The 25,111-nt window shown below is 32.4% G+C and overlaps 3 protein-coding genes across 8 annotated transcripts; 2 read left to right on the top strand and 1 right to left on the bottom strand.

The window, feature by feature from the left end:
* Window positions 1-123: 123 nt before the first annotated feature.
* Window positions 124-4,749, bottom strand: LOC108326862 (uncharacterized). Its single transcript, XM_017560452.2, has 5 exons — window positions 4,296-4,749; window positions 2,718-3,553; window positions 1,541-1,920; window positions 621-690; window positions 124-396 (listed from the first exon to the last, which is right to left on the bottom strand). Exons 2-5 carry the CDS (start codon window positions 3,392-3,394, stop codon window positions 333-335), a joined length of 1,191 nt encoding a protein of 396 aa, XP_017415941.1. The 5' UTR covers window positions 3,395-3,553; window positions 4,296-4,749; the 3' UTR covers window positions 124-332.
* A 5,144-nt stretch (window positions 4,750-9,893) lies between these two features.
* On the top strand, window positions 9,894-14,501 carry LOC108329632 (cysteine protease ATG4). Of its 5 annotated transcripts, XM_017563944.2 has the most exons (10): window positions 9,894-10,057; window positions 10,927-11,106; window positions 11,206-11,457; window positions 11,545-11,630; window positions 11,769-11,819; window positions 11,979-12,358; window positions 12,713-12,851; window positions 13,626-13,684; window positions 13,780-13,850; window positions 13,937-14,501. In XM_017563944.2, the coding sequence occupies exons 2-10, from the start codon at window positions 10,989-10,991 to the stop codon at window positions 14,149-14,151; spliced, it is 1,371 nt and encodes a 456-aa protein (XP_017419433.1). In that variant the 5' UTR covers window positions 9,894-10,057; window positions 10,927-10,988; the 3' UTR covers window positions 14,152-14,501. The 5 variants fall into 5 exon arrangements, with proteins under 5 accessions (XP_017419433.1, XP_017419432.1, XP_052728120.1 ...); XM_017563943.2 differs by having other exon boundaries at window positions 10,927-11,457; XM_052872160.1 differs by lacking the exon at window positions 9,894-10,057 and adding an exon at window positions 10,075-10,329 and having other exon boundaries at window positions 10,924-11,457.
* Window positions 14,502-16,712: 2,211 nt separating this feature from the next.
* On the top strand, window positions 16,713-23,832 carry LOC108326959 (2-dehydro-3-deoxyphosphooctonate aldolase). Of its 2 annotated transcripts, XM_017560595.2 has the most exons (15): window positions 16,713-16,774; window positions 16,916-16,967; window positions 17,081-17,178; window positions 17,841-17,937; window positions 18,571-18,636; window positions 19,192-19,251; window positions 19,357-19,431; window positions 19,554-19,638; window positions 20,046-20,104; window positions 20,911-20,955; window positions 21,685-21,783; window positions 21,963-22,010; window positions 22,150-22,197; window positions 23,052-23,110; window positions 23,596-23,832. In XM_017560595.2, the coding sequence occupies exons 2-14, from the start codon at window positions 16,932-16,934 to the stop codon at window positions 23,106-23,108; spliced, it is 873 nt and encodes a 290-aa protein (XP_017416084.1). In that variant the 5' UTR covers window positions 16,713-16,774; window positions 16,916-16,931; the 3' UTR covers window positions 23,109-23,110; window positions 23,596-23,832. The 2 variants fall into 2 exon arrangements, with proteins under 2 accessions (XP_017416084.1, XP_052728121.1); XM_052872161.1 differs by lacking the exon at window positions 16,713-16,774 and having other exon boundaries at window positions 16,787-16,967.
* The last annotated feature ends 1,279 nt before the right edge of the window (window positions 23,833-25,111 follow it).

A 25,111-nucleotide genomic window follows, 5' to 3' on the forward strand; every position in this document is an offset into this window, starting at 1 on the left:
AAACAAGTACATCCTTTTGGTCACACTCTTATCTAGTTTTGACTATGATGTGCAATGTTACAACACGCAAAACAATTCAACAAAATTGATAAGTTTTGAGAACAATAAGAATTTGAAATCAAATTTAATAGGAAAGAAAGCCTACAACTAAAGGCTTCATTCCAAAATTCAAATATTCGAATAAGCTAGCTTCATCTGTATTTAATTCATTTCCACGGCCACGGGCAAATAATTAAAATCAACAAGGGAGAATATTAGTATCACCATGACTAAATATGATCCCTATCAATGATACATACAAAACAAGAACAAGTTTCTAATGGGTTTAACGATCAATTTTGACGAAACTTAGGCCACACTGTAATTACTCCTGGTCTCATCTCCTCAAAACGGTACCTGCATCACAATATATACAAACAAATGAAATAAGAATTAAAGCAAACCTTGTTCCTAGAGACACGCAATTGTATCTCATGCACTAGGCTACACTTTTTTTTACTAGTTTTCAATGCTCTTAAACACAGGTACGAGGATGAGAAGTGAAGAATCCCTAAAATGATACGTGTACTCATCAAGAAGGAAGCCATATAGATAACATACGGCATGAGGAGAGGGGCTACCTGTTTTCATTGAGGAAACTTCTAACAGCTGTAGGAAGGGAAGCCTGTCCCCGACTGTGATTACCAACGCCTGTAAAAATGAAAACACAATTAAGGTCCACAAAGATGATTGTTGGTTCCAACCAAGGACACAGGTTTTCTAAATGAATAGTTAAAATCCTAATTTTCTATTCAAGAAAATGATAAATTTTCAACAAAATAAACAGTTGCATTGAATGGTGCCAGGGAAGCAACAAGAATCATAACTATACATTGGGAGAAAAAGTTTAAAAGAATAACAAAGAAGAGTTTACTTGAATAAAATGTTCCTTTCCTATAAGTAGAAGAGAACTATCAGCAGAAACAAGTTGAGACTTACAGTGACAATTAGATTAGTTGCATGCAAAATGATGCTTAGTATTTTCACCTTTAAAATTGTTAGAATTGCATGATTAATTTATATGGAAAAAAAATTATTAATCTTAACAGATGATTACATTATTCCATGAATAAGAGAAGTCTAAAAGTGATAAAATGTCAGATTACACAGGATTTTAAAAAATATAGAAGCAAGGTGATCACTGGGAGAATATGACATACTGACATATCTTCCAAACGTTATGAAGAACTTACAAGAGAATACCAAGTTATCAAATCTGAGAAAATAAATGGTTGATCAACAAAATAAAGAGAGAGCAAAAACAATGAATGGATGCTTATTTATATGACTAATGAAAGGGTTAGTCAGACTTTGAAGAATGTTTGCTTCAAACAAATGACAACTAACAGACACTAACAAAATGTAATTTAATGTCCAAATATACATGAAACAAAACTGTTGAAAGAGAATAAACAATATAGGAGATAGAAACATAAAAGAAAATAGAAAGCTACCCTCACAATAGCCTATGTATATCCATGGTCAAAAGAAGCCAACATACCTGTTATGACATGTAATGCCAATGGTCTAAGCCGTAATGGTGATTGGATGTCCAATTTCGCACTGTTGATAAGAGTAGATTGTCCAGTCTCATTTTGTTTCATTCCATTGGCTGAACTCTTTGAGAAGCTTTGGCTTTCAATTCTGTAGAGATGTTGTTGCAATGCTTGAATAGCTTCAGTTGCATGAAGACCATGCAAATCAAGTCTCCAGACATCATTTTCATTATTCCTGATACTTAAAATTTTTCTGGCTGCATCAGAATTAAGCTCGTCAGCAGTATGCCATTCCACTCGAGCTTTCATTGAATGATGTTGAGCTGAAAAATGATCACCTCTTAAAAAAGCAAAAGAAGCTGCCCTAGAATGTCGCGATGCTGACCTGTTTCATTAAAAAGGAATGAAGTCTCAAGTCAGAGTGATGATCTGAATACAGAAATGTGAATTTTTCAATATAACAACCATTGTAAAATTCTCAAATGTATTCATCTCGAATTATGGACAAGGATGAAAACTCTATGATTGAAAGTGTTACAAATGAAAATTTATGAAGAGGAAATAGATAATAGCACGGATTTAGTCCCTTCGATTCTAAAAGAATGTGCAAAACTAGAAATGCTATCCACATAGAATTAGTATTTCTAGAGATCTGTCTCAAAAAGTTATTGCAAATCAATCTAAAACCATATTACTTTTTACTGACATAAAGAAAATAGCAGGCACCACCGTGGAAATTAACTCGTTACGCAAGGACATTTTCATTGTAAATGATTAAGGTTAAGGTGATCTGTTAATTCGTTAATTAATAGTAGTTTGACTTGTGAGACCAAAGACTTTATAGGTATATCAGATAACAATACAGGAATTTGTGCAAGTTATCAACTAAATTACAATGTGTTTAATTTGGAGACTTCTTGATAAGTTCAAAGTAAGTCAAGCATTGAGCAATATGTTTCATTGCACGTAGATCCCATCTTCAATAATGCGTTTCACGGTCATCTTATTAAAAATAGACAACAGAAGAAAAAACATAGATTCATACATAAATAAGTATATATTACATGAGGGGGGGATAGGCTGATAAATAAATAAACATACAACAGAAACACGTAAAAGCAAGTGAGACATAACAACTACCACCGCTCCAGAAAGAAAGAATACAACTGTTAGAATTCGTACCTCATTGTCTTTAATGCATCTTTTCGATTGCTAATGTAAATATCATCATCCTCCCATTCAGGCTCTACAGGAACAGAATTCAAGAGGTTTTGAATCGGGGAAACATTTCTATTCTCCAAGTCTTTATCATTGTCTTGGTGATTATCAAAGGAAATATCATCCTTGACCTTTCCCAAAGTAAGACTTTCATTAGTTTTATTTTTATATGGGGTATCATATGTCGTAGTTATCACAGCAGATGATACTTTGTAGTCTTCAAAATTAACTGCAGAGGCCATTGTTTCCAATAAAGCTGAGGCCTTATCAACATTGTTATTAACAGCAGCCAATACATCATCTATCAAGCTATGTTCAGCCCAAAGATTCTGCTCTCTAAGCTTTTTGATAGCTAAATTAACATCCTCCTGAGAAGGGGCACCACAATGTTTTTCATCAGAATCAGAACCAGATACTGCATTTTTGGTATTCAAACCCTCTTTCAACGGTGGGAAATGTTTAGTCGGCAGAAGTACTGAAGAGAAAGGCTTTGCAGGAAGATGGTTCTTCTTGACTGTAGATTCAGAAGTGCCTATAGCTGGGAAATGATCTTTATCAACTTCAGATTCAAAATTGGTGTTCTTTTTCTGTTTGAGATCAAAAGCTGTCCAACCAGCGGATTGACCCTTAGCCCACGACATCTTCTTAACGGAAGATTGGGCTGAAGCAGTCACCTTGGTTTTACAGCATAATTGGAACTCAAATCACTTTGCAATATCTCTTGCAGAATAATTATGCAGATATAGAACTCAGAAAGCCACAATGTCAAGATCTTGCTTGCAAAAGGTCGAAGTCAATAACTGTAAGCACCATACCATGAATCAGTATGTTAGATAATCACGTTATTATATATAGATGAAAACGTGATATGATAAATATTTGATATCATAGGATATAGTTTTTAAAATGGCTAAATTTTAAAATTCTGGTGCGTTAGCTATTTGCATTTTAAGTTGCGCTTAGAGAAATTTCTCTATAAGTGTTTATAGAAAAAGAAATCAGATGGTAAATGAAGTAAGCTTCTCCTATAGGTTAAAATCAACCTATGCCCCTTAACTTCTGCAGATGTTAATTAAGTTAGTTCATTTCAATTTGGGGAAGAACTCGATGCGTTTTTCATTTTTATTTCCTTCTCTTGTAAGTAGTTTCAAAGAAGTTTATGCAAGAGAACCTCGAACCATATTATGACATAACTACTTGCGTATGTGTGACGAATATCTTATAAAAACAGATTCATAAACTTATTTCAATAAATACAAATAAGAGCTTGAATAACAATTTACAATTTATGCAGTAACAATTTAAACTTATTCTTCCATATAAAAACAACTTATATACAAGATTACGTGATAACAACTTATTTGTCCAAGCACACCCTTAACCAGATAAAACACCATCAATCGAAGCCTGATACAATAAGTATGCTTAATAATCTGAAAACAACACAAACCATCATACATCGTTCTCAACAAACCCAAAACTAAATATAAAAACACAAGAAAAGAATCCAGCTAAAAGATGAAAACCCACATGAAAACTAACCTTATTTCTCTTTTCAGAAGAAAAATTCAGGAGAAAGAAAGTTGCTTTAATGTTATCTGTGACTCAGAAAGCGTAGCCAAGGAATGAATCTATCGAAGGGTTGAAAAAGCGACGGAACTACAAAGTCAAACACTTGACGGTGGAAAAAAATTGCGACGGAACAGTGCTGCAGTGATTTGCACCTGTTATCCATAAATCTTCTGTATAGATAGTGCAAAGAGAGGAGGAAGAACAATACTTTGGGAGTTTTCTGGCGTTTCTTCCCAGAGGGTCTCTCAGAGGCCACAAAAAGATTTTGGAGAGAGAAAAGAACACGCGAAAAAAGAGATTTGACAGCCGCCGCGTCGTCACCGTTACCGTCACAGAATCAATAACGACCGTCAAGGAATCAATACGCGAAGTGCAATCATTACTTGGGAATTTACGAAAGCCCCCTCCCTGATTTCCGGTACCTATTATGGTATCTCCGGTGATTGACAAAATAAATTGAGTTTTAATTGCTTTACTGAATTTTTAATTTTTAATTAATTATAAATAAATTTAAACATTTATGATAAATTGAATTATAAAAACAATATTTATATTGTATCATACACAAAATAAGAAATATATGTTATTTAATTATTATAGTCCCATTAATGTGAGTTAAATTTTGAAAATAGTTATGGAAGTCTATACATTTAAATTTAAGGCACATGAAATTGAAAATAAATATTTGAGGATTTTCAGTTTAAACATGTTTCTTATTTTATTTTTATTTTCAATGATAAGAATATAAATCTATTTTACTCCAGAAATAATATATGAAATAACTGTAATAATTATATATTATACTAATAACTATAAAATAAAATTTATTTTCACATATTAAAATATCTTATTTAGTTTAGAAATCAATTATACCATTTAGTATGGACGGGAAATCTTTCAGAAAGGATTATCTTTCGTAAACAATGAATTAAGTTTCTTTTTAAAGAAAAATGTTCATAACTATTGTTTCGGATGTGAGAGGCTGTGTTGGTCCCACGTCTCCACGTCACTTTCTTCTTGTATTTCGTACGTCTGATCCTCTGTACTCACTCCTCGATTATCTTTCCAATCCGCTGGTGAAAGACCTGCAAAAGATTCTCCGATGTCAAAGTCAGTTGAGAGCTATGACGTTTTTCTCAGACAGTAATAAATGTACAGTAAATGCAACATATTTACCACTCACCCTGGATATGTATTTATAGTTTTCGCTATGGGCTTGGGATTAGTGAAAAGTTACTCACGGCCCAATTCAGCCCAATAGCTTTTAACCCCTACTTACCTTAAGCTAAGTTGATTAGTAACGTGGCCGGCCGTCCTCACGGGTCTTATCCTCATGACCGGCCGGCCCTGACGGGTCCATGGCCTGGGCGGCCAGTTTCGGGTGAGTCTCGATTACAGGCACACGGGCGTCCGCCCTACCATGGAAAATAATTATTTTGAAAACGATGTGTGTGACAAAGAAAAGGTTATACACAACAACACGAATCACAATTTTTATTTTTTTCTAAATGTTTTTTTGTCTGCTGGTTTGATTAAAGAACCAAGATTGTAAGATTGATATTTGTGACGAGTTCTTCAATTTGAATGGATTAACTTTACGTTTGCGTAAATTTAGTCTTCCACTTGCATGCATTTTTTTAGTCATCATTATAAGTCTCTATGAATTAATAATCCTAGCAATATATTATGATCGTTCTTAGGATATTTCTATGTGTAGATAGAGTATTTGCAAATTAGGAAGAGTTTCATTGCTTAGGATATTGTTAGTTGTTTGGTCAAATAAGGGATGCTAGTCTTAATTTATGTGGTGTGAATTTTATTAATTGAGTATTTTGTATGTTGTTGCTTTATCGCATACTGGAAATGCAATTTGATTTTTTTTATGAACTTAATTTGGTATGTATGAGTGGTTTGATTTGTATGATTTGGATATCCATGCTTAAATGTTTTGGTTCATTTTGTATTGATGGAGGAAATTAGAATATGATGTAATTAAGCAAATTGGTACGAACTCCAATGTTTTAAAATTATTTTTTACCAAACCATTAAGAGAGGAGTACCAAATTTATCAATTCAACATGTTTCATTTTCCTAGATCACAAAATTTCATTTGTTAATATCTGATGTAGAGTTGAGTAGTGGCAGACTAACGTTGAGTGTCAAGCTTGTTGTGAAGGCCTGGAAGCTTTTTTGCTCCAAGATGTTGAGTGTTAGCTTGTACAATTGAGTGTCATGTTTTGTTGTTGAGCAACATGGCATTATTGAGCGTCATCTTTATATTATAGATCTATAGCATTTTAGCTCCAGGACTTGAGCGTTAGAAAGTGTTGTTAAGCACAACCTTTTGCGACAAAAATGAAGTTGAATGTTAGTATTGTTGTTGAGAGTCAAAAGGTTTGACACTGAGCGTCAATTTGTATGTTGGATTTGAGATAGATATGTGATGGAACTAATGGATGTTTATAATGTTGTTTATTATTAATTAAGGTGATGTTATGGCTGTGAAAATGTATGATGATGATGATGTTAAAGGAATTTTAAGAAAAAGTTCTTTATAATTGAAGCATGAATACTACTACAGTACACACCTTCCATGATTTCCAATGTTAAAAATATGTATTTCGATAATTAAGTTTAGAATAATTTGTTTTGTGTACAATACATTCCTTGTATTTTATTCATGTTAGTTTATATATATAATAGGTTTAAATGCTTACTTTGTCCCTATGTTAAGAGGTGAATTTTTGTTTAGTATCCGGTTTTAAAAATGAAGACATTGGATCCCTATGTTATGAAAAGTGTATGACTTTAGTCTTATCCGTTTAACGAAGTTAAAATTGATAACGTTGAAGTTACTGTGGATGTGAGGTGTGCAATGAGTTGGCCTAAATTAGTTGACGTGGCAGCTAATAGAAATTCATAAATTACTCCCCTTTTGCACTCTACTCCTCTGCTCCGAAACCAATTCCTCCATCACACGCATCACAGAAACACACCAACCACTACTACAAAAAGTGCATGGATAGCGCTTTTTTTTTTATCATAGATAGCGCTTTTTTTTTTATCATAGATAGCGCTTTTTAAGCGCTTAATTATCGGCGAGCTCGAAATGAGAGGGAAATAAGAAATTTTGGTTTTAATCTATCCTGATACGTCCCGTCGGTAATTAAAATCACCACTGAATTACCCATGACTTAAGGGCCGTCGGTAATGGGTCACCGGTAATTTCTGCTTTTTTTGTAGTTAAGTACTTAAATCCATCGTACCCAAGACTTTTGACTACACTGACCACAACAAAATAACTCCATAAGTTAGGATAAGAAAACATTGTATCACTTTCCCCTTCATACTTCAGGCAACCGTCATTCACAAACTTTCCCCCATGATGAATAACAACCTCTATATCATCGTCCATCATAGACAACACAATCAAGAATATTCTACACTTAGAAATAAGCCTAAAACGACAAAAAAACACCGCTTATTAAAGTCATAATAATAGAACAAACGAAGTGTAACTATGGGGGACATGGGGATCACAAGCGCAATATGCAAACACCACATTTTTAGACAACCCCAACCCCACATTCAAAAAAGCATCGCCAGATAACAACAAAAAGTACCGAATATTAAATTCATATCTATCTAAAGTAGAGATACTAACCTTCCACCAAATTCTAGTCGAACCACTTCACGCACACGTTGAACGACTTCGCGATTCACGTCGAAACTCCAATGATGAAGCTCCAAAGCCCTAATTAAGTCTGTATCGTCTCCACTAAGAACTTCGCGTAAGGTTGTGATGCACTCTCGTCTCAGTTTTTTAATCCCAAATTGAATCCCAATTTCAATTTTATTGAACCCTAAATCTCATTTAAGAATTTCATAATATTATATTATCACATTTTACCAATTTCCACGTATAAAGCTCTCAGCATGCCACGATTCAACTCTCAACATGCCACGTTTAAAAAAATTGACACGTCAACCTCCAACCTCAACAAAAACTTAACTCGTTAAGCCAATTTAATGACAGGGGCTCAATTGTTTCAAATTAGTACTATTTAGGACTCTATTGGAGATTTAAAAAAAACGAGGATCAAAATGAAAAACCCTACATAAATAGGGACAACTAAAAGGGTTTAACCTTTATTTAATAATATACTAGTCATTATATATTATATATTGCTTATGTAATTTATTTCTAATAAGTACTTGCTTTCTTCTATATTTCAATTATTTTTGTTCTTTCTATTTAATTTACTTTCATGATATAATGATTTCTTTATTCCTTAATTTATTTATATTTTTTATTCATTTTTTCTTCAATTATATACTAGTTCTTATGTTTATTTTGTTTATGTTTTTTCTCCAATTGTTTAAAGTCGTTCTTTTATATTTTTTATTTTGCATTATGTTATAAGACATTGTTTATACATTTTTGTGTTGTTTTATGCTTATTTTTTTTAATTAATTTTATTCACTATTTTTATTTTGATAAATTAATTTATCATTCAGTCAAACATTTTTAAACCAATATCAGTTAAGTTAACTAATTATTAACTAATTTTGAGGCAGACCCTTAATAATTCCAAATTATAAAGGTTTACAAAGACTAAAATTTTGTTATTTCTTCAATCTCATTAATAAGTAAATAGATACTTATTAAACAATCCATTTGCATTCCTTATTGTGTATATCAACCACATTTAATTTTTTCGGTATAATTAAAATATAATTTGTAGTTTTTGTTAACTAATTCGAATCCGTTATTTTGAGTTTAAGTTTAAAATGATAACAAAAAAAAATCGTAAATTTTGTAAACAATATATATTACTCTTTATAAGGAGTAAAAGTAGTTAGATTGGTTTATTTAAATATAATTTTTATAAATATTCAAATATTTATTTAAACAAGATTTTATTCCATATTTAAAAATCTAAATCTTTTTCAAAGTATTATAATTTCCCTTATTCTCTTTCTCTCTGTCTAAAAACGACTGATATAATAAAATTTGATGTAAATTATTTAAATTATTCTGTTCCAAGTTGGTTTTGCTAGGTCATTTATTGTTAAACATTTTAGTTTTAATTATAAAAAAAAACATTTATCTTCTGAAGTATAGTTATTTTTCTTCTTTAAGAAAACGTTAAGGATATAAAGATAAAAGCTTGCACGCATTCATTTTACAAAACTATCCTTTACAATTTCATATCACACAAGTTATTATAACATAGGAAAAATTTATTGTCTTCTTCTTAAGGAAAAATTACTTATCTCCCAAAAGAATCTTCGCCATATATTCCTATTGATTACTAATTAAATGATGCTGAAGTAAAAGGAAAAACAATTTCATTAAATAAGACCTAAATCCAACTTCAAACAGTGTTAATTTTTGTGAAAGATAAACTTATTCAAATCAACTAGGATTATAAATTGTGATTTTAAAAAAATTGTTTTGCAAAAAGGGTAAAGACAGAAAATAAACTCAATTTTGTTTTGAAACTGTTGTTTGCCATAGTTTGAGACTTGAGTTATTTTAATAACATTGTTGGGAGCATACCTTAAAATTCTGAAAAAAAGAAAAAAAGAAGGAACATACCTAAGACCTTGAGAGAGAAGAGAGAGGAAGTAGAGTCCCAAACAAGTCTCTTAGCTAAGAGTTTAGGATTGGAATTCTGTCACAGCTTTTTATCATCTCTGCGTCTTCGCTCACCTACAACCTTAAATTTGTAAATTACCTTTTCCCTCTGTTTTTTTTTTATCTTATTTTCTTTAAATTCCCATTGGGCACAAATTAAAAAAATAATTTTTTTATCCCACAATTTGTTTTTTTTTCTTGGTACAACTGCTTTAGTTTATTCCCTGAGCCTTTGATTGAATGTCCTGAAACCCATTCAAATTGGGTCTCTCAACAAAATTCCATTCTGGGTTTTGTTTCGTGTTGTTGGTTTGGCTTAATACATTTCTCTCCTTCGAATTTCCGAGGCTGATGCATAGTTTGGTATGGATTTTTCAATACATGTGAAGCTCTGGGGAAATTTCAGCATGTGTATTGATATCATTGATTCTTGGCATCGATTTATTGTTAGTGTAATGCTTTTTCTCCTGTATTTAAGATATTATGTGGATTTGGGACTCTAACTTTACCTCAAATTTTCTTCTTTTTGTTATTGTTTTGATTAGGGGATTGAAGAAGTCGTGAATAGATATTTGTGGTGCTTGGTAGAGGTTACCATAGGTTATTATTCTTATTGTTGTTTGTTTTCTGTCATGATTCCTGCTTTTATTCTTTCTGGCTTTCTTTCTTTATTCATAATACATTTCTTCTGTCTCCTGATGGAAATAAAGCTTTGTTTCTATCTTTTTAACTATTTGACCCAACCTGTATCGGCTGTTCCTCGATCATCCCTTTGTGAAATTGTAGAATTCTGAAATGCAGATTATCATGTCTTTGATGGCTGGCTATGGAATGTCTTTGCTTAAGATTTTTTTTTCTTTTTATGTTCTTTGGTATATCTTTCAACTTTTGTTAGGGCATAGTAATGGGCATGTATTTTGGGAAGTTTCTTTATTTCATTATTTACCTTTCTACTAGCAGATATTGGCACCAAACTTGGTTTGCTTCTATGAGCCAATCCTGGTCCTTTCTTCAGCTTCATAATGGTATTGAAGGGTTTATGTGAAAGGATTGTTGCTTCGAAATGCACTTCTAAAAGCTCAACCGAGACTGTAGATTCTACTCAGGTGCCTGCTTATTTAAAAGCAGGGTCTAGTGACAGTAAGTTTCCCAAGGCTTCCTTCTGGTCAAGCATCTTTACATCTGGTTTTTCAGTGGTTGAATCATTTAGTGAATCATCGGCTTCTGAAAAGAAAGCAGTTCATTCTCGAAGTAGTGGGTGGGCAGCTGCTGTGAGGAAAGTTGTAACCAGTGGTTCAATGAGGAGATTTCATGAGCGTGTACTAGGGTCAAGCAGGACTGACATTTCAAGTTCTGATGGTGATATATGGCTTCTAGGTGTCTGTCATCAAATTTCACAGCAGGAATCAAGTGGAGGTGTAGATACCAATAATGGATTGGCATCATTTGAACAAGATTTTTCCTCAAAAATCCTAGTTACCTACCGGAAAGGTCTGATGAGTATGTACTACTTTTTTTCTGGAACATATTAAGATAATAGATATTAGACTAACAAATTTTAATATGCGTACTCTATAGGCTTTGATGCTATTGGAGATTCAAAGTATACTAGTGATGTTAATTGGGGCTGTATGCTTCGAAGCAGTCAGATGCTTGTTGCTCAGGTATTACGTCTACCATTCAACGATTCCTTTTGACAATAGAATTGTAATACAGTACCTTATTATAATCTGTCTTCTTTCGTCCTGCTTCTGTTGTTTTTCAAAGTGAAGCAACTAATGTGGTTTTCTTGTGGTGTGCAGGCATTACTTTTTCATAAATTAGGTAGATCGTGGAGAAAATCTGTTGATAAGGTCAGGTGATTGATATGCAATGTGTTGTTTCAGTAATTGGACTGTTTTTTCTCCTCTACCCTTCTTTTGTTTATCTATTTGAATGTCTTGTTTTGCCTTGAGATATATTGTACTTGGGTTGACTCATTGTTGTATTTTTTCTATTCCCTTAATTTGCAGCCAGTGGATAAAGAATATTTAAAAATCTTGCAACTTTTTGGTGATTCAGAGGCTTCTGCCTTTTCTATTCACAATCTTCTTCAAGCTGGTAAAGGTTATGGCCTTGCTGTTGGGTCATGGGTGGGACCATATGCCATGTGTCGCACTTGGGAAGTTCTTGCCCGTATCCAGAGGGAGAAAAATGACCTTGGAGAACCACCACTTCCAATGGCTATTTATGTTGTTTCTGGAGATGAGGATGGGGAACGTGGTGGAGCACCGGTTGTCTGCATTGAAGACGCCTTCAAACACTGTTCTGAGTTTTCAAGGGGCCAAACTGCTTGGACACCTCTTCTTTTGTTGGTTCCTTTGGTTCTTGGACTCGATAAAGTCAATCCAAGGTGTGTTACACTTCAAGGTCATTGTTACTATTTAAGTGTTTAACAACTATTATGGACAAACCTGATCACTCAGGTAGACTCCTGTAATTATTCATCTCTAACCCTGCAGAAATGATTGTTGGCTTAAACTTAAGCCATTTCTGCATAGTGATGTAACCCAGATAATTGCTGTCTTTAACTCTCTAAAGATTTAGTATCCAATAAAGATAATAATTAGGTGTAGTAGGTGGTTGTATGCAGTCCCATAATTATGGGTAAATTTACCTATATGTTATATGTTTGGCACATGAAGTTTTTAAAACAATGTTTACTGGAGTGCAATCACTGATAGTTGCATGTATAAACTATTGTCAGGTATATTCCGTTATTGCACTCGACTTTTAAATTTCCCCAAAGCCTTGGCATCATGGGTGGCAAACCAGGTGCTTCAACATACATTATTGGTGTTCAGAGTGAAAAGGCATTCTACCTTGATCCACATGATGTTCAGACGGTAAGAAAGTATAAAAATTATGCTTTTTGCACCTTATATACTTTTGAGATTGTGAAAATTGTATCATATTTCTCAATATGGATTAACTTATTGAATGTATAATTTACTGGCACGCTATGCTTCATCTTGATTTCAAATCTGCTATCAATTACTGAAAAAAAGCTAGTATTAGATGTTTTTGTGTATTGATATAATAAATGTTTTCTTTTCCACTAAAAAAATATTCTAACTTGTTAATCTTTATATATATATATATATATATGTATATATATATATATATACATATATTTAAGTTTAGAATTCAATGATCTTCCTAAATGTTTTGCAGGAAATAAAACCATGCATAATTTGTTAGTTATTGTGCCATATTGTGATCTTGAATTTGTAATGGGTAGGCGACAAGGGGATCTTGAACTTTTGGTTACAAGTTGTTGACTATGATATAGGAAAAGGCTAGTAGAACTCAGTTAAAAATGTAGTTATACTCATATTTTGAGATTGGCAGAGCTTGATATGGTTTTTGGTATGTAGAGGAAATTCGGCTCTCTTTGCCAATCTTGAGTTCTTCTAAACAAAATACCAAAAAAGAACCTGTAATCACTGAAAGGAAAGGAAGTGTGCAAACATATGGATCCATGATAACCTAGTTGTTGGGAGGGAATGAGATTCTTTTTTTTTTCTGTTTAAGTATGACTTCAATCATACAATGTTTAGGTTGTTATTGAGTTGCTGAAGCATTAATAGTTCACTAAGTATGTCTGAAATGGTTTTCAGGTAGTTAATATCAGCGGGGATACTCCGGAGCCTAATAGTACTTCATCGTACCATTGCAAGTAGGCTTTATATGAGCATTTGTTGATTTGATTTTATTCTGTTACCTATAATTCGTTCACTCTGGATTGTCTAAGTTTTTCAATACTCTTATCAGTGTTATGAGGCACATACCCCTAGATTCAATCGATCCATCCTTGGCTATTGGATTTTACTGCCGAGACAAAGGTTTGCTGGTTACTTTGGCTTAATTTCTTGAGTTCAATAATTATGGCTAATATGTAAGCTTTCTCATCATCAATGGTGTTTGGCAGATGATTTTGACGATTTCTGCTCCCATGCTTCCAAGCTTGCAGAAGAATCAAACGGGGCACCATTGTTCACTGTAGCTAAGTCTCGGAGTTTCTCAAAGCAAGTCTCTAGTAATGATGTCTCAGGTGACAACACCGGATTCGAAGAGGATGCTTTCCTTGGCACCGACCATGTTAACGATGCAGGAACCAATGAGGATGATTGGCAACTCTTATAAATGCCATTGCCAGACAGAGATTATGACACATATTCAAAGCACTGCGTCAACAAATTGTTGCTTGGTTCTCACGGGCCTAATTGCCACTGCATGTTGGGTTGATCTCTGGCATGAGGCTCCCACTCTTCAAACATTGTTTAATAGTCCTGTAGAAAGTAATTTAAACTCATTATGATTCTTTGGCTTAAATCGTTATGTCCTCATTTGTTTATATAACTAACCAGAATTTGTTGTACATTACAGCAGCTAGTTTGATCATATTTGTTGCCTTTACCCCTTTATTGGCTACAAAAATGTAGTGGATAGTACTGTGGGGCTACAAATAAATGGTAGAAAGTAGTTCATGTTGAGATGGAATGTTTTCTTTAGAAGACATTATAAACTAATCACTTGAGTCCCTTGATATAAACTATGGTTCAAGTTTTCTGCTAGCTGTTCTGCAGTGATGTTGCATTAGCCACTCATGTGAATGATGAGTATGTGTGTTTGGTTAGACATTTAAGCATCTGTTTCACATGCATTAAGAAATCAAATGTGATTGAAGAAATTTGATGGATTTAGGTTTAGCACATTGAACATTTTTATAATCACATCTTATGACATGTCAATAATGCTATCACTTCCATGTGTTGTATTTGGATACTCAAGCCTTTGCTAGTTAGCTTGTTGGAGATCACTTCAATGGATGTTCTCTCAATTTATAAACTATGTTAGAGGGATTTGAAATGATAATATAGTTATGAATCACCTGGGTTACATAGTTTGACTTTCAACCGAATCTAATGGTTAAATTATAGTAACTAAGTCTCTCTAATGAACTTATCAATGACAAAAATATCTGAATAATTTGATCAGGAAAAATCAAAGTTCCAAACACAGGTAAAGCTTTCCTTTGAAGTGTTTTGCCACTTGCAGAAAATCTGAATAAGCGAATATATTCTGTCAAGCATTTGTGAAATAATGCATCATGTGCTGATAAAGTAAAATCAAATGTGTACCTCTTTATTATATTCCAATGACTCAAATTAGCACAAGCCAGCTAATTAAACTGCTAGTAAGCAACGCCATATGGAATGGTGGATTTGTTCAATTTGAGCTTAGCAAATTAGAAATGATAATAGTATTCAAAGATACACAGAAGAAATAAGGACAAGAATAAGATGATAGTAAAATGATTCAAATGTGTTTATATTTTAAAAGATAATATCATGTCACTCTTAATGTATAAACAGGGTATAAAATAATTTTAGGTTAATATAGTTTTTCTAAACATAATTAAAGTGAAAAGATTTTTAATTTAATACTGAGTTTTCAAAATAAATTATTGAATTAAAATTGTTTGAATAGTATAATAGTTTCTAGGATTATACTGGTACAATAATGTAATCATGCATATCTGAATGTACATACTCTTATTTAATCTCCCACTTTTTTTCAATATTTCTCTGATTTCTTTTTCGTGAAATATTGTTACATTATATAAACACTTATACTCTGGAACATCATATACATTATTATTATTATTATTATTATTATTATTATTATTATTATTATTATTAATCTTAATCAAGAGAATTTTGTGACATCCGGGCACTGACGAGGGCGGGGAGTGACGCCTGTGCAAGAGACATGGTGCAGGGGGCACAGACAAGGAACGACTCCTGGCAGCTTGGGGTGGAAGGGGTACATGGACGAATCGAACATACACCGGAATGAGAGGGATCTGGAGACTGTATAGGTATGGGACTATACGGTTGAAGGATAGTTTAAAGGGATTGATTTGGCTACTCATATCACCAAATGCATTTGCTTTTCGGTAGCCTAACTCATAAGAACTCCATAGTTAAGCGTGCTTAGCTTGGAGTAATTAGTTTTTAACTATTACAAATTTGAATACTTTTTAACTAGTTTGTATTAATATTTTGTAAAATATTAAGTACTTAAAATATTTCTATTCTATAATTAAGTTTTTATCATTTTTTTTTAATTTGGTGACTTGTTTATTGTCATAACTATCGTCACCTTGTTTATTTGTGTTCTCTTATTCATAAAATATGAGATTTTGTAATTAATGTAAAATAATATAAAATTCTAATTAATATGAAATGATAAATGATTTTTATTATTTTCATTAAAGATAGTAAAGATTGTCCCTTACATTGGTGATAACCATAATTGTTCACTGAATGATTATGATAAGTAATAATATAGAAGTCCTTAAAACAAAATTTTTAATTAAAATAATAAAAATTACTTGAGATGGTAAATAAATACAATATTATTTATATTAATAAAAAAATCTCACAATTCTATATGGAGACAAATATGTTAATTTAATTAATACAAAAATTTAATGAAAAAGACTTAATTAAAAAACATTAAAAAGTTATACTCAATTAACAAAAAGATTTTAATAAAAATTTAATTAAAAATATCCCAGAGACCTTAAACTTAGTTTTATACTTATATTTATCATATAATTTTTATATAATGTTTCTTAAGATTGAAGTGTAAATATTGTCCCAAAATTGTGGTGAATGAAACATTACTCACATGATAACTGAAACTCCGAGAGTAATATTTAGGAGCTATTCCTTGTAGCATTATCACTGAATAGACGAAGGTACAAGTTACGTTTGTTTCTCTCTCCAGATCTGTTTAACTTCTCACGCGTTTGAAATGTCCCACAAACTTTCCTTACTTCTCAAACATTGACAATGTCGTGCTGAATTACTGCATCTTTTCTTACTTCTCCTCTCTGCAGCTTCATTTTCTGCAAGATGGATCCGTCGCCATTGCTGTTTAGCCACCTCAAGGTTCGTCTTTTCTCGCCGATTCTGAGTCTCTGGACTCTGAATTTTTCTGGGTCATGGGTACAACTTCTTTTTTTGAATTTTTTAAAGGGTTGTGTTTTTTGGAATCTCATCAGACTGCAGACCCGTTCTTCCTGCTAGCGGGACCTAATGTGATTGAATCAGAGGATCACATTCTGCGGATGGCTAAGCACGTCAAGAGCATTGCATCTGAGTATGTAGCTATCTTTATTTATGATTAATTTTTTTGTCTATGGGAAAATAAATGTCATTTGATGGAAATGCATTAGGACACTGCTACTATAGCACTATGAATTTTCAAACACGTATTAGGCGTTGATTTTAGAATAAAGTAGATTTTGGCAACTCATCTTAGATGTTTCCTTTTCATGAGAAAAAGATGGATACTGGAGTAATACTCATTGGTTTGTAGCAAACTTCTATTTTTGTCTTCAGTATGAAGTTAAATATTTTCTCCTTCTTAATATTTAAAGTAAAAGCAAATTAGAGTAACACTGTATAAGATTTATTTAGGTTGTGCATGATCTTGTGTTTTTTCTTTTAATGTTTTTTGGGTATCAGGGGTGTTGATGTAGTATATTTCAAACAATTAGAGGTGGTCGTTCAAGATAAAAGAGGTAGGGTTATTGGAGGGGATTAAACGAAATCTCAGGGGGTATAAGTGTGCGTTACTGTTAAAGTATGGGTATGAATATGGTAAGAACTAATTGAAAAACTGTAACATGACAAACACATGGTTTCCTGATGGTGCAGCAACTTACACATCATTGTCCAAGTTAAAATCGTGAATGAAAATGATTAGTAGATGTGATGTTAATTATTGATGGCTAACGAGAATATATGTGTGTCTTTCAGAGTTGGAATACCTTTGGTTTTCAAGTCAAGCTTTGACAAAGCTAACCGAACATCATCAAAATCATTTCGTGGCCCGGGGATGGTTGAGGGATTAAAGGTTCATATTTCTGCTGTTCTGTTATGATAATATCCCTTGTGGTTGGTATCTTGAGGATTCTAGGTGTTGTAATTGTCCAATAACTTGAGACTATATTAGATCTGTGTGAATTTTTCATGACTTTAAACTAACCCCAAAATATAGCTTGAGAGAGGCAGGGGTGTTTAGTTTCCAAATCATAGTAAGGGGTACTTTGGCCATATGTCCTGCTAATGATTTTAACACGGTCCTTTATGTTTTTTCTGGTTCCACCTATCCTCGAGATTCTGGAGTTAAATGTTGTCAGAGTTGGAGGTAGCTTCTCTACACTTTAGTGCAGGGCCTTGAAAAATCTCATTTTTCTAGGTTCCTTGTAAGGACTTTCAAGGTTCTGAATTAGCAGTGATGTCACCTTGCAGTGCCAAAACGATAAGATGTTATACTGGTGATACTAGTTGAATTTGAAGTCATCTTTGTAGTATGTTTCTTTATGACCTATATTAGCCGTTGATACTGGCACTGGTACAGTAATAGACATTTAGTGTATTTGTTGAAAATGTAAGTTGCGTTACCTAAATCATCGTATTTGTGTTGGATGATGCTATTTATCCTAGTTGAACGTTTTCCTTTTCTATTTTTCTGTTTTATTCTCAGATACTCGAGAAGGTTAAAATAGCTTATGACATCCCTATAGTGACAGATGTGCATGAGACCACCCAGGTAAAGTATTTAGTTTTATTCAATTCATATTTCATGGCCTTCTTGCAGGTGTTGAGTACTGACATTATTTGGCATACCAATCAGACTAGTTTGATTTTAATTATATGTTGTTTCAAAAGGATATCATTATATGCTTGTTAGTGCCGAAATAAGGAAATGGCAAAAAGTTTTTCTTAATTGCTTTGATAAATGGAATATGAGCATCATGAAATAGTTGATACCTGGTTTAAATTCGTATATGTTCTTCCCCTCGTGTAATCAGTTGATGTAGAACCAGTAACTTATAAAACATTTTGCTTGGATCTTTCATTGGTATGAAACTATATCTTGTAAATCCAAGTTTGGCTCTCTTATTACGTGATATTTTCCTTAACAATTTGTTGTACCCATCTAAATTTGAAAATTAAAATGTTTAGTGCCTTTATTTTTTTTTTAATGTTATCATATTGAATGATCAAATTTATTCTTCCAGTTTATAATTGTGAATGCTGTGTGGTATTTGTTATGTTAGATTCTGACTCATAATCTACATTGGACACATATCTTTTTTGCCAGTGTGAAGCAGTTGGCAGAGTTGCAGATATCATTCAGATTCCCGCATTCCTGTGTCGCCAAGTAAATAGATATTGCATTCAATTTCAATATCCATTATAATTGGCTATTAAAATTTAGTTGACGTGTCACCTTTACTTGTTTCATTCATTTTGCTTCTAATGACAGACAGATCTTCTAGTTGCAGCAGCCAAAACTGGGAAAATTATCAACATTAAGAAGGGCCAGTTCTGTGCTCCTTCTGTAAGTATACTATCCAACTTTATGAGTTACAATTTCAATAGTTAGCAATGACTTAACTTAAGTCTCGGAATTAGTGTCTACTGACTTTTACCATCATGGTTTCGTTGTTTTCATGTCTGTAGGTCATGGCAAATTCAGCTGAAAAGGTTCGGTTAGCTGGAAATCCTAATGTGATGGTTTGTGAGAGAGGAACAATGTTTGGATACAGTGAGTAATTATTGAGGTTTTCTGTATGTTTCTGAATTATGTGAATCTTGCAAGAAACATTCAATAATTGATGAGTAATTGCTTTTATGTGGAGAAAATTATTGTTTTTCCTTTCAATCTCTAGTGCTTCATTTCTAGAGCATTTTTCTGTACTGCAAGATGTGATTTGCTATATGCCCACCTGTTGTATTTTCATAGCAGTCTTGTGTTCTTTTCGCTTGTCTAATTTTAAATTGAAATCTCAATTTTGTTTTACTAATCTGTTACCCGCCTTCTTGGCCTCTCATTTTTAATCAAAACTTCTAATGTATATTGCCTTAGAAAATCAATCATTGAAATCAATTGCTTTTTTTCATTTTTGTTTACAAAACCCAGAATTGATTTAAATCTTTTCTTTTTTCATGCAGATGATTTGATTGTTGATCCACGTAACTTGGAGTGGATGAGAGAAGCCAATTGTCCCATTGTATGTAAACCTTTCTTTTATAGTATGCTTTAGGATAAATTATTTGAATATTTATATTCTTTCTTACTGAGTGAAAGATTAAAGTGGAGAAAGGGCATTTTCTTCCAGCAGCTTTTCTTGATGGCATTGTCTCAATCATTTATTTGATGAAAATATTTTAGTTGATTGGATGACAATTCCCTGTGAACACAATCAACCCGATACACAACTTTTAACATGGACGATGTTTCTTCAATTGCTTACCCTATGAACATTTTCTCTCATGCTGCCATCTCTCCTTTCTCTGCAACTCACACTGACTTAGGATAAGGTTGATTCCATAGTTCCTGAAAATATTTTTTTCTTCAGATGGATATATTACCCTAGTTTTAACATGTAGATGACTTTGATCAATTGTCTGTAGTAATATCCTTAAAAAGGTAGAACTAGAGTATTTTATTTTGAATATAAAATTCAAAGAATTGATTCTAGTGTGGTTTAGAGGGTATAATTCATTTTTTGTTGATCTTTTAGTCAAAGAGGTGTATTAACATTTCACTTTTTTGCAATCTCAAATTTATATATTAGCTATTTACTCAATTTATGAATTAAAAAAGGAGGAAGCTAGAGTGCATGCATTTATTTTTAGTATTTATTAGAGTGAGACTTAATTTAGTTCTTTATTATTCCCTTATTACGTAGAACTATTCTTTTATGCAGTCTTTTATATCAATTTAAATTTCCTCATGGTGATGTTTCTTGCACCTATCTTTGATGTTGTTTGGTTTTTGGAAAACCCAAATATTTGATGTTGGTGTTTGCCTCAGGTAGCTGATATAACACATTCGCTACAACAGCCTGCTGGAAAGAAGGTATGTTTACTATTGTTGACTCTCATATTTGTTTGATATTAACTTCATTTTCAGCAGTCTATTTCATGTGATACAATTTTAGCTTGCAACATAAAATAGTGGAATAAACACTGCTCTAGTATTGGTGTTGACATTATCTGTTAGAATATTTGAATTATTAGTTTATTTTCCAAGTCTTATTATGTTAGCAGTCTTTTTGGGCTATAGGCTTATTTTAGTTTGCTACACTAAAACATGACCGAGATTACTAGTAAAACCACACAAGTAGGTTGTTTGCAGTATGTATTTTAAAAATACAACACCTTAATCTTCTATCAGCCATTGACAAGTTTTTTTCTCCCTTTTTCTTTCACATCAATCATCTCAATTTCAACCATCTCTTTTATATATTTGTGTTGGGCATGTTGGTATGTGAATATAGCATAGGCCAACTTTCACTCAATTTTGCTGGGAGAATTACGGATCACAGTATTCAGATTTACATTGCCAAAAGTTCATGCATTGCTTCTATGCTTTGCTCATTTATGAGGAACTGAGAATCATTTAGTATCTTTGACCGATGAGATTTTCACTCTCTGTGTGTTTACTGTATAAACTTCTATGCTATGCTGCATTAATATGTTTAAGTATATTGACTTCTGTAGTTCAAGCTTTTCATTGACATTCTGAAATGACCTTTCCAAGTCTTACACCAGTTTGGTTGGATTAAGATTTTGTTTTCATGAATAGTTGGATGGGGGAGGTGTTGCAAGTGGAGGTCTTCGAGAACTAATACCTTGCATTGCAAGGACAGCAGTTGCCGTTGGAGTGGATGGGATCTTCATGGAGGTATAGAGAATAGGCTATGCCAATTATAATTTAGTAGTACTTTATAAAATAAGCTGTTTTAGAGTAAAATTTCATCCATATAATTTTCGCTTGCAATTCCAATATCTTCCATTCAAAGAGTGTTTTTATCTGTTTAGTTTGTTATCGCTGAGCTTCTAAAAGCTTTCTTGGGCTTTCAGGTGCATGATGATCCACTGAATGCTCCTGTTGATGGACCAACACAGTGGGTGAGTTGTTGCTTATCGCAGTTATTCAGACTAATACACATAATATCCTCGATATTTGTTTTCCTTTGGATGTTCCCTGTATTTTTTTTTTAAACTAGGGCACTTAATGAACTATGTTCAAAATCCTCTTATGTGACAGCCTTTGCGCCATTTGAAGGAGCTGCTTGAGGAGCTTGTAGCTATTGCTGTAAGTTGTTACTTGAAATTTATGATTCTAAGTCGTATGTTATAACCTCTAAATAGGCAATTGGGAAGAGTCTTCATACCCCTACTGCCTAGGAAATATATTTTTGAAAATATATCAAAGCTTGTTTGTTATTAAACATCTTACCAACAAAGATGATAATAAATCCTCTTTTAGGATAAATTTCCAACTCAATCTATTCTGTTCTGTGATTGGGAGGTTGGTTGATGAGATTGGTACGTCAAGAAGGTTAGGGTTCTAGTTATGAGATCAATGGTGATTGACCTATAAGAAAAAAAAGGGTTGATAATGAATCTGTTTTTGATTTTTGAGTTAGATCTTCAACAAGCTGAATTTTTCACTCTCTTGAGTGAATCCTAAGTTGGTCTTGGAGATCAGAAGATTGTTACACTTACGCATAATTAAAAGGATTGAGCTTCTCAGTTTTCTATCAGTATAAAAAATTTAATGGACTTATGTGATTGGTCTATATTCCATATTAGAATAAGTTTGAAAATAAACAAACTCCTCTTGAGTTCAACTTTTCAAAGAGAAATACTACTTACTGGCAAATTCAACTTCCTCAAAGGAAAGGATTTAATCTCTAGAATTTGGATGTGATGAAAAATCAGAATTCCTAGTTCAGCTGATGTATATTTTATATATAAGAAAAAAAAAGGAAGATTACGTTATATGGAAAATTTTTATCTTGTAACATTCAATCCTTTGTACCCTGTGTTGGTATGTAAGGAGAGGTGGTGGAACAATGTCAAACTGGTTTTCGGTTGGTTGGAGTCAATAAGCTGCTATGTAGTTTTGAACCTGAATTCGACTAACTCCAGTTTGATATCTTGTAGAAGGTAAGCAAAGGGAAGCAACAGTTCAAAATTGACCTCACGCCATTTCGTGAATGATGGTAAGAAATGCTTTTCTTTCACCATATATTCATTTATATTTTTGTTTCTCCAGCTAGTTAAGGTCCCTTTTTCTTTGTTGATATTTGACTAAAATTATAACCTGCAAGTATGTGATTTCACATCTTATTGTGAAAGCATGTTCTTAAAGCCATTTTCACAGGGTCTAAAGGCAAAATATTTAACGTACTACATGAAATATCCATTGATAAAGATAAAATCAAATTTGAACTTTAAAGTCAATCATTTGTACAAGTTATCCATACACTTAATTAAACACTGAGCAATCGCTAGATTGTTATCAAACTTACGGAAACATCGAATGAGATTTTAAATAACCAGAAACTTCTAATGCAAAACACGACCAGGAATGCAATGATGAATTCAGAACTAATTATCCTATTGTGATTTGAGATAAATCGGAAGTGTTTTACCTATTTTAAACTATAAATGCATACACATCTTCTAATCCGAACTTTGTTTGCAGGTGATGGCTTTCGGTCGCGCTGAATATGATTATGTGAGTTTTGATCTTTTAAGATTGCTCAAGGTTGAATCTATGCTTGTTACTCTGAAGGGGTAACAGCACCAACTAATGTTGGTCAAATATCATGTGTAGCCTAAATCATATCAATTGTTAAAGATGAGACAATGAATTGAACACTGTTTATTAACTAAATTTATTCTCAGGAGATTAATTTATTATTTTCTGCCATTTCTCCAAGTACTTTCTTGAACATTTTCAAGCCGTTACTAAAATATCACAAAGTAAATTGGGTCTGGTGTATAAAATTTTAGCCAAGTAGCTTAAGGATATTCTTTACTTTTTTGGAGAAATTTCAGAACTGATAATAGAGGATGAGTAAATAGTCTACACTACTGATGTGTTCGTATGGAAGGATGTACATTTAAGACAGATAGATATGCCACTGACCATTATGTTTGATTGTAACTATTTGAGTGTGAGTGCGATCTAGGATTTGCAAGATTGGAAAGAGATTTAGTCTTCACATAGGGAAGGAGATTTGGAGGTGAAGAGTCAGATTTTACAGTGTTACCCTTTCACATGAAACTATTGCTGTCCATGAGGCAGATGATATTCATAATGTTGGAACCGATTCCAGCATATACTGTATCCCCAACTTTATGGGTTTGATTTTCTAACTTTTTTTTTTTTTGCATTGTTTTGAAGATTTTAATAATAATAATAATAATAAAGATAAAAAAGTAATATTACATTTTAATTTATTAAAATATTTATTTATTTTATTTTATTATATCTGTCAAATCTTTTACAAATTTTACTCTTAAATTTACTCATTTTCATCTTCAAATCTTTTAAAAAAACACAAACTTTATTTTTCAATTCATCAGCCAGTTCTTTCTTAAACCCATCTTTTACATGTGAATAATACAACCTAAGAATAATAAGTTTAAGATTTCAATAATAAATATTTTAAATGTTATTTTTAATATTTTTTTTAATGAATGACTTAGTAAAATGTTTTCCACTCAGTACATAAAATATGAATTCAATTGACAATATTTTAAAATAACGAATTAGGATCTATGTCTTGTTTAGTGTGAAGATATTGTAGGAAAATAAGAAAATAAATTATTGGAAGAAAAAAAAGAAATAAATTATTGCAAGAAAAATATTTTTTAGATATTTAAATGTAATCAACGTTGACCTAATGCATTCTTGGGATGAGGTATTAGAAAGAAAAAAAAAGGAAAAAGAGGAAGATTTTTCTTTGTTTCATAATCAAAATTCTCCATACACAAGGAAGATAGAAATTCGAAGAAACAACATCACATAATTATTTTAAGCTGGAAAAAACTGTTTACAAAGTAAAGAAAAAGCTCGTAAAACGAGATATAATAAAGAAGCAAAACTTAGTTTTCTCCAAACTTGCCGTTGAAACTGAAAAAGATTTACACTATAATAAGTTATAACGGTATATATAATTGATTACGTAGCTAATATTTTATTAATAATTAAT

This window comes from Vigna angularis, chromosome 2, assembly GCF_016808095.1.
Source record: "Vigna angularis cultivar LongXiaoDou No.4 chromosome 2, ASM1680809v1, whole genome shotgun sequence".
NCBI lineage: Eukaryota > Viridiplantae > Streptophyta > Magnoliopsida > Fabales > Fabaceae > Vigna > Vigna angularis.